We start from the raw sequence: 10,082 nt of genomic DNA on the forward strand, positions 1-10,082 counted from the left end.
TTAATGCACTTCCTATTTCATGTAACGAGCTTCCCTTGTACATTACACCTAACAATTCAATTAACCGGACTCAAGACAATGGCGATTTTCTTGCATAGTAGGAAACATAGCACTCCAAAATTTTTAATTTGGGATAAAAATTTTATATTTGATCTTTATAAAACAAATTTTTACTTTTTATGTTTATTTGACTAAACTTATATAAAATCACAAGTATAAAGACATTAAAGATTTTTATGACAAAGTGATTTTGAAAACATGGTACATTTAATTGATGTTCAAATTTGTTAATAGTATGATATTTCAATAAAAATATTAAAAAATAATTTACTATATCTCATTATTAATATTTTGATATATGAAATATAAATTTTAATTTTTAAGTAATTAAAATTAATTATTTGTAAAATTTAATTTAAATATATAAACTATATTTTAAAATTAAAATATAACATTACAAATTCAATTATATAATGTTATATATATTTGATGGAACAATGTTATATTTTGAAATAAACTTCAATAGGAAATAATTGTATACCCAATATAAATATTAAGTAAAATAAATTAGAATATGAATAAGATTTAAAATATCATTTAACTTCAAAAAAATATTTTTTTGAAATGCAATGCAAAAAAAAAATCATGGCTTACACATTTGGGTTATAAAACACTTTTAACTTAAAAATAATAATGTATGTATAACATTTATGACTCTAAAAGTGTTTTTAGCCCAAAATATTTTAGAAAATGTATGAAAAACAAAAAAAAATTTGTTGGGTCTTAGAAGGAAAACTAGAAAATTTACAAATCAAAACTAAATGATACTTTTTTGATTGTATGCATGTTCTTAACTCATCTTCCATGATGGATGGGGTTAAAATACTTTAACCACATACGAAATCTCACTAGTAAATATTATTACTGTAGTAAAAAAAAAAAACAACCACCTTACATATTAAATAGAGAAAAACCAAATCCAAGCAAGATACATAAAAAGTACATTACCTTTTTATGTACTCTTCAATCTGCCTTTAAAGTTAATTTACAAGTAAAGAAGAGCAAAGTATTATAGCCCAAGTAATTATAAGTAATTTTGAATGGGCCAACCAGCTTCCACGAGTGCCCAGTTGTTGTTACCAATGGCAATGGCAATGAATGATGACGCAATGCGAGTAGGGATGGGTTAGCTTTCTTTATTTATTAGAGATGTAATGGCAGCCGCAACTGCAACCCTAAATTTAGGATCTGAAGCAATTGCTGTTACATTCTCAGCTAATGACTTATCTTCTTGAGATTTCCATTGTCTGGAGCTGGTTCCATTGCTTAATCTGCTTGGCATCCACGGGAACACTGGTGATGGATGGTGGGAGCTCGAAGAGCTAGCCGTTGGGAAGTGATGATTGACATGGCGGTTGTTTGTGAGGTCGAGAATGGTTCCTTTTGAAGGGTCGGTGAAGTTCATCACGTTCCTATGAGACTTCATTAGATGAGGATGGTTTTGGTAAGGCAAAGAAGCTTGGCTCAAGTTTGGGATACCATTAGAAAGAGGGTTGCTTGAATCCAGGAACATAAAGGAATCTGCTGCTGCTGAAGCTGTTGAAGCCATTGCTGTTGCACCCACAGGGAGTGGGTGATTGTGAGTTCCTTCATAGGTTGTAATCAGAATGGACATATCCTCCAGGCATCGTTGCACCTAAAACAAATACTAGTTAAATTGAAAGATCATAAAGTTAAGAAAGTACTGGTTATGAAGATTGTACTACTTGTTTCCTGACGGGGCAGCCTGGTGCTACCGTGCAACGGTAGTAGGCTCGAGGGCAAGGGTTTCCTTTAGCGATTTTCTGACCATATTTCCTCCATTGGCACCCATCATTCATCTGCAAAAAGTAATTATCATCTCTGAGCATTTGAGGAAATTGAATACATGGATACAAAATATACTGATTTCAACATACCGTTGCTGTTTGACATCTTGCTCTAACAGAAACCCTAGCTTTCCTACTGGGTGGGGAAACAGCATGGCTTGTGATTGCTGATAAAGAAGTTGGTTGAAGCTTGTTTTGCTCTGATGCAACATTTGGGGTTTCTTCACTTCCCTCCTTATTGTGTTCTTCCTCTCGCTCTCTTTGACTGGAACTGATTTGTAGCCTTAATGACAGCCCTAATTCTTCTTCGTTCTCTTCATCATTATGATCACCTTCTGATGATCCATGTTTTTGGTGATTGCCAATGTTTAAGTTTCTTTGAATAGGTTGCTGGTCTTGACTTGAGTTTCCGTTTCCATTTCCATTCAGTGAAAGAAAGATTGGAGGGTCCTAAATATATATCAAACAAATCCAAAATGTTTGAGATTAATATTCAATTTTTTTTTTAAAAAAAAAAAAGCAACACTAAATCAAAATAAATGATTGTAAGAGGGTGGCAGCGAACCTGCTTATGGTCGTTTTTCTGAATAACAGCAAACTTCATCTGAAGATCATAGTAATCTTGCATAGTTTTCTCAACCACTTTCCTTAACACTTTGTTCTCTTCTTTCATTCGATTCATCTCCAGTTGTAAGACAGACAACTATACACATGCATAACATAATAGATTTAAGACTGAATTACACCAACATATATGTAAGAAAAGGATCAAAGTTGATAATACCTCATGTGTTTTGTTGTTTCCCTGCAAGGACAATTCTAATGGTGCATCAACATCTTCTACTTCACCAGCGGCAGCCATTGATGTGACCTCTTTATCTTCATGAGTAGCTTCTGCTTCCTCTACTTGCATCTTAGAATCCATTGATTCTTCCATATCTTCTTCTTTTTCCTTGGAATCTATTTTGAGGGACAGATCCATCTCCATTTCCCTTTTTGATCTGTTAAGTTTATTTCCTCAACATCATCGAGTCCCTTATTTTCTCTCTTAAAATGCTGCTTTTGAGGCACCAAAGTCAATTCCCTTTCCACAAGGACGTGTGAGTAATAGACTTGTTTTAATGGTTGGATGGGATCCCAACTTTAAACCAATAATTTTGTTTAAAAAGAAAGTCAAAAGGCTCTTGAAATATCAAATTCTGAATAAAATAGAGAAAAAGGGTTTTATTATTATTCATTCTAACCCCATCCTGGATAACTCTACGCATCTAAGTTTTGACTTTATTTGGCTCCTTAATTAATTAACCTCTCAATTAATTAAAGACTACATACATAATCAAATGGCTGTTTAATTAATAAGATTACAGTCTTAGGGCACCCCCCCTATGTTCCATTATTTCATCACCAAGCTCCAAAACAATAACAGGTTGCACCTATACTTTATCAAAAAAGATTAGTTAGTTAATTAATTAATTAACCTTTTCAACTTTCTAAACTACTTTCCCTAATTTATTTATGATCTATGTTAAGGAGTCTTTTAGCTTTCTCTTTACCATTATCCAAACTATAATAATAGTAATATTCCATCAAATGTGTTTAAAACCTAAAACATATTTCATCATTATATTTTAATATCATTTTAGTTAAAATGGTCAAATTGATATATTAAAATTTTTATGATGTTAAGGATTTAAATCTCATAATTTCCGTCATGCATTTTTATTTTTAGATTTATTAAATTTAAAAAAAATTAAAAGAACTTTTGATAATTTTATAACTGAATTAGAACTAAATTAAAGAGTAAGATAACTCAATCAAACACGTAATAATAATATAGATAGAGAAAAAGTAAATCCGTTATTATAAACAAATAATTATTAAAATATCTCCTCGGCAAATTAAAGAACATGCACTGCTTCTTTGCGTAAGTATATATATAATTAATTAGGCCACTTTCAACGCTATTAAATGCTCATGCAACGATATATATATATATATATATATATTTGAATTACATGCAACAATATTTTCAATGCTATTAGGAAAGCCACCTGGATGTAGAAAGAAAATTGTTGATTTCTTTCTCGTGGTTAATTGTGTTGTTATAAAGCTAAATAATTAACGTATTGGAAATATAATTAATGAGTTAATGAAAATAATAATGGAGTGTATAAAATGAGATTAAATAGCCTTCTTATTTTAAATAATTTTTCTTAATTTCTTTTCATACACATAAAGTAACCATCTTTATGGGATAATTAATTAATGAAACACCACCGTCTCTTTCAAAACTTAATTTAATAATCTGCTTCAACTATGGTATTTTCTAAGTTAAGAAAGAAATATAATAATAACTACTAAATTCATCTCAACCCTCAAATCAGGTTATATTTATGTTTTTTATGAAATCTTTACCTTTGGATATTTTATTTTTATTTATTTTCAGTACCACATTAATAATTAAAACTCTAATTTTATAAAAACTATAAAATAGTTATTTCCATTTATTAGTAAAAATAACCCTACCCAATATGTCTAAATATCAGAAAACTAAAATAAAAATGATAATTAACTCTTTCAAACTACCCACTTTAAATATAATATTACGTATTAGATTATGACATACACGATATGGGTAAAAATAATTTATGTGACAAATATATTTATAAAAAAATTATATAAAAATAAATAAGACAAAAAAGGAAAAAACCGTCTAAGTATATTAGTATTTTGTAAAATAACTATGTATTTGATAATTTCTTAACGAGTTGGGACTTGATTGATAGGTGACACAAACTCAATCAATCGTTTAATAGATAGTGTAGATAAGAAAACTATATTAATAATTCTTACAATTCAACACAATATATAGAGAGTTGTACTTAAAATTAGGTTAAAATATGCTTCATGTACCTATACTCATTGTACATTTGGAATTTAGTTTATATACTTTTATTTCAAGGAATTTAGTTCTACTTTTCGGATTTAAAATGAAAATTAAGTTGTTAACATTAATAAAATTCTTCTATTAAATTAAGCTTTATTACAATGTCATCTTTTTATTAAATAGCTACCAAATGAGTATTTTTTAATTTCAAAATGCCAGTGAATGTATGAGATGAACTTTAGCAACAATTGAATCTTAATTTTGAAATTTAAAAAGCAAAGTAACTAAATTCTTGGAAACAAAAATAAATGGACTAAATTTTAAATGTACAATGAGTACATAAACTTTCTTCACTCAAAAAAAAATTTTAAAAATTATTTACCCAGAAAATTTATTTTTAAAAATTTTAATGCAAATAAAATTTCTCTCACAAATTCTTCACCCAAATACACCCTTAATTTATAGATAGTGTCACAAAAAAGAAAATGTCTCATGGGCTCCGGATTTTAATATTATTTTGGAAGGAGATGCCTAGATCGCAGATAAATGGAAATTTTATTGATAATACCTTTTCAATTGTAGCCAATATCTTATTACGAATAATTCCAACAACTTCAGGAGAAAAAGAGGCATTTACTTATTACAGAGATGGTGCGATTTGATTATTATTATATATATATTTTTTACTTTATTCTTTATTTATTATTTACTTTTTTATTTACTTTACCACTCTTAGTCTTAGGAAAAAGACACATTATTCAGAATAGAAAAAAGGCTATTGAAAACAAAAAAGAAATCTATGCTTAATGAAGGTGAAGTTTATAAATAAAGCAATTCCTTCTGTAGTGTATCCCCGATTAATGAAACCTCAGATGCTTCAATTGTTGATTCGAGTATTGAGCGAAAGGTTACACCTATGGGTCTTAATTGTGGGTCAACCCTACTACATTAGTACCAATAGGCGGCATAGAGGAAGAAGCACTACGCCTAGGAATCAACAACACGAAAACTTTGTTATTAATGATTCCCTTTCTTTATCGGGATCAGAACTAAGAGAAATGGTTAGGACAAAAACATCCATCTTGTTCGTACTTTGGATACCCATATAACCATCGAAGATTGTTGAAGTGACTAATTCCTGGAAATTAAGGAGCATTGAGAACAAAGAAATTGTTGGAGTTTACTTTTTTATCTAGTACAAACACGCTTGATGGTAAGAAAAGATCTTTTGCAAGAGGGTTGGCTAGAGATTCCTTGTAAAAACATTAGCCCCGTTCAGTTCATAATGACAATATTTCAACCTTTTTTTTTAATTCCACGGATTATTCTCATTATGCACATAAAGGAGGAGCCGTATGCTTCTTTCAACCTTTATTAATATTAAAAAGTTCCTTGATTTTTTTATACAAGAAAATTCTTGCATTTGTTTTAGAAAATTTAGTATTATTGTATTGTTTGGTATAATTACCTATTTTGCTCTTTTATATTTACAAAAAAAATTAGTTCTTTATTTAATTTTTCACTTTTTATAATCATTCAACTTGTGTTATTTGTCAAATCACCTTGAATGAATAAAATGATTTCGTTTGTTAATTTCATTAACGTTGTAGATTATCATATGAATGTCGTGTTAGTAATTAACTAATTTTTAAAATATAAAATTCAAAACAATAATTTTAAAAATAAATATATATATTAAAATCATTTAAAAACATTAAAAATTTTAACTTTTTAATGTTAACTTTTAAAAATAATTAATTGCTAACGTGACATACACATGATAATCTACATAAGAGCGGAGCTAGAAAATTTGAATTATGGGATCAATTTTAAAAAAATTAAAACATTTATAAAAGTCATAAGAACTAATGCTTAATATTTCTTTTTCTTCTTGTTGTTCATCAACTTCACTAGTAACATTCTTTTAAAATATTTTTTCATTCTTGTTAAACATTTAGAACACAGAGGTTTTCATGAACCCAACATATAATTAGTAATTTTCTTTCACAAAAATAAGAAACACTTTTGTGCTATTTGGTGTCATGAGAATGCAATATGCTAATTTTTAAACTCAAGTTTCACAATAATCACAAATAGCAAAAATAATTTCTAATCAATATTCAAGAATTTTAATATTATAAATACAATCAATCCTAATTTCTTCAAAGATTTGTATTAATTAACCTCTAAAATGATTACTCAATTACACTGTTAAGAATCTCATACAAAATCAATATCTCAAAATTATTACATAAATAATAAAAAGGTAAGATTTTTTGATAAACCATTATTTTAAAGGATGTTTGAAAATCCAAAAAAATGATAAGATTTTTAAATGGAAAAATGAAAAATAATAAGAGGATAAAGAGCAACTAATCACTTAATATAGAAAATTTCAATTCTTTTTATTTTATTTCTTCTAGCATTATCTTTATAATCATATTTTATATTTAATTTTGTAATTAAAAATATATAAAATAAATTTTATAACTTAAATTTACTACTTAATTTTTAACACTTAATTTTTCAATATTTAATTTTACAGTTTTTAAATAGCACCTAAGTCTTGTATAAAAATCCTAATCTATTATAAGAAAAGCCAAAATCCTAATTTTTAGATATTAATCAATAAAAATGAAAAAATTGTTATCAAATTAGGGCGACCAACATGAAAGTACTGAAAATTGAACACATATCTTGTAAAAATTCTAGAGTGAGAGAATAAAAATAAATTTGATAGTAAAGTGATGAGTGTTTGAATTAAATAAAAGATCAGAGATTTTTAGTTTTAGTAGGTAGAGAGAGATTCATTAATTTTATTTTTTCAAAAATTTTGGGACTCTTTTAAATTTTTTGTGGGGTCATTTTCAATATTTTTTAAGTTAATACGCCAATATTATATATATTTAAAAATTATAAGTGTTTTTAAAAAATTATAGAAGTAAATTTTTTGGGTCAATTGAGCTTATAATTTTCTTAGTGGCTCATCACTAAATCCACGTGTATACCATGCGAGCAAATTTAACAAAAGTTAATTTGTCCATCTATTTTAAGGTAATTTGACAAACAATACAAATTCAAAGACCATAAAAAATAAAAAATAAAAAAGAATTTTTTTTAATAAATTAAGAGGACCCAAAAAATCATTATGCCTTCATTTAACAAATAAAAAACTAGTACCATAAGAAAAGATAAAGTATTATATACATATATCAAAGTCCACCGATTGGCTAGCACAAATTCATTCATCAGTTTACTTAGTTGAGCGTTTGTAACAGCCTAATTTTCAGTGGTATCGAAAACAGTGATTCGAGATCACTAAATTTGACGAGCGAATTCAAAAATTTAGCAAATTAATATTTATAAGTCATGCGTGAATTTAAAAGTATTCTTGAATTAGAGAATGTTGTGATTTAAAAGAATTTATTAGGTAAACTGAGTTAAAAACGAGGTGTCGAGCCCTCGAATTCATAAACCGAGAAATATTTATGGAGTGTTATTGAGTTAGTATTGAAGTTTTGTTAGGAAATTTTAACGTTTCGATAGTTAATTAATTAAAAAGAACTAAATTGTAAAAGTTGCAAAACTTGTTAAAATGATTAAATGGCTTCAATGTCTAATAAGGAAGGATTAAAAAGGCCATTAGACACAAATTAAATGGACTAGACGGTATGGGCAAAGAAATAAGTAAGAAAATAATGTAAAATAAGGGTAAAATTGGAAATTTTACAAATTAGTTAAATAAAACAAAGACTAAATTGAAAAATCTAGAGATCTCTTCACTTTTCTTCAGCCAAAATGCCATATGAGGTCTAAAAGAAGCTGGTTTTCATATTTTTACACCATGTGAGTTCAATTCTTAATTTTTCTTTGAATTTTTTATGTTTTTGTGACTTTTACAATTAGGTCCACCTATTGAATTCATTAGTTTTTTATTCTATGGGTGGTTTTTGAAAGTTTTCATGGATGAGTTCTGTATTTTTATGATAAATTACCATGGATTTTAAGATTTAATTTCATTATATGATGATTTTATTAAGTGATTTTAATAGAAAATGACTTTTAGGACCTAATCGTGAAAAAGTTTAGAATTAGGGTTTGATGTTGAAATCATGAATATCAAAGGTTGTGTAGTAGTTTAGAATGATGGAATAAAGTGTTGATTGAGAAAAATAAGTTCAATTGATGGGTTAATTGATTAGGGACTAAATTGTAAAAACTGTAAAATTTGGGATAAAAGTGTAATTTCAAAAATTAAAAGGCATAAATTTTGAAGTGAATTAGAATTGAATTAGATGCTAATGAATAGAAAATTTTATATTTTAGATCAAGAATTCGAAGATAAACGAGGAAAAGAGAAAATTGCCGATTGTTTCTTAATCCCTACAAACTTCTACGAATTGGCCTAGGTAAGTTCATTTGGTTAAAATTTTATGATTATTTTTTAATTTATAAATGATATAATGTATTATTTCATGTGTTTTTCATTGAATTATGACTATTAAAAGTATATGAAAAGTGATTTGAATGTTCAAATTGAGTAGAACGTTGGATTGAGTATAATCGTTCAGTGATAAATGATGAATTAAAGGATAAAAATCATGGTATAACCATGGTAAAGTGTGGAATGCAAGACCATAGCTGGGCTATGGCATTACAGTGAAAAGTCCATAATTGAATTATGGCACAGTGTACGTAAGACCATGGTTGAACCATGGCAGTAAGTGTACACGTATAAGACCATAATTGGGTTATGGCATCATGATCAGTGAAAGAATATGGCAGGGCCATGGCAATATTAGTGAAAGACCATAGTTGGATTATGGTATTGAGCAAACGATATACTCAGATCCGTAAGACGTTCTATAATTTAATAAATGTTGGTAAGTGTTATATGAATGAAAGTGAAAGAATTTAATTCAGTTGTGATATTGAGCTCAATCAAATAAATTCAACATTTGAGATTGTGATTGACATGGAATATTATTGAAATGCTTTGTTTAATGTTTTGTTATTACCTATTCAGTAAGATTTATTTAAAAGCCTATGAACTTACTAAGCTTTCATAAGCTTACTTCTATGTGTTTAATGTTCTATGTAGATTAATGTGAATTCAGTGGATCGGATCAACACATCAGGCACACTATCTAGATCATCATCAGTAAATTTTTATATTACAACTTATGGTTTATATGGCATGTATAGAACTGAATGGTAAAAGGTTAAACTTAAACTAAGAGTGTGAATGATGTATATGTAAAAATATGAATGCATGTTAGTATGTTTATACTTAGTAGTTTATTATGGTAAAATAATGAATGAAATTA

At 27.6% G+C, this 10,082-nt stretch overlaps 1 protein-coding gene across 1 annotated transcript; it reads right to left on the minus strand.

Annotated features, from left to right (window-relative positions):
* Positions 1–896: 896 nt before the first annotated feature.
* On the minus strand, positions 897–3,032 carry LOC108478721 (probable WRKY transcription factor 9). The gene is made up of 5 exons (XM_017781193.2): positions 2,653–3,032; positions 2,434–2,571; positions 1,959–2,318; positions 1,767–1,880; positions 897–1,696 (listed from the first exon to the last, which is right to left on the minus strand). The coding sequence occupies exons 1-5, from the start codon at positions 2,854–2,856 to the stop codon at positions 1,187–1,189; spliced, it is 1,326 nt and encodes a 441-aa protein (XP_017636682.1). The 5' UTR covers positions 2,857–3,032; the 3' UTR covers positions 897–1,186.
* Between the last annotated feature and the right edge of the window lie 7,050 nt (positions 3,033–10,082).

This window comes from Gossypium arboreum, chromosome 12 (genome assembly GCF_025698485.1).
Source record: "Gossypium arboreum isolate Shixiya-1 chromosome 12, ASM2569848v2, whole genome shotgun sequence".
Lineage (NCBI taxonomy): Eukaryota > Viridiplantae > Streptophyta > Magnoliopsida > Malvales > Malvaceae > Gossypium > Gossypium arboreum.

Coding starts and splice junctions, on each gene's coding strand:
- LOC108478721 (XM_017781193.2), bottom strand. CDS start 2,856: ATGGAGATGGATCTGTCCCTCAAAATAGATTCCAAGGAAAAAGAAGAA. Junction 1,881..1,958: donor CAAGATGTCAAACAGCAACG/GTATGTTGAAAT, acceptor TACTTTTTGCAG/ATGAATGATGGGTGCCAATG. Junction 1,697..1,766: donor GCTGCCCCGTCAGGAAACAA/GTAGTACAATCT, acceptor TATTTGTTTTAG/GTGCAACGATGCCTGGAGGA.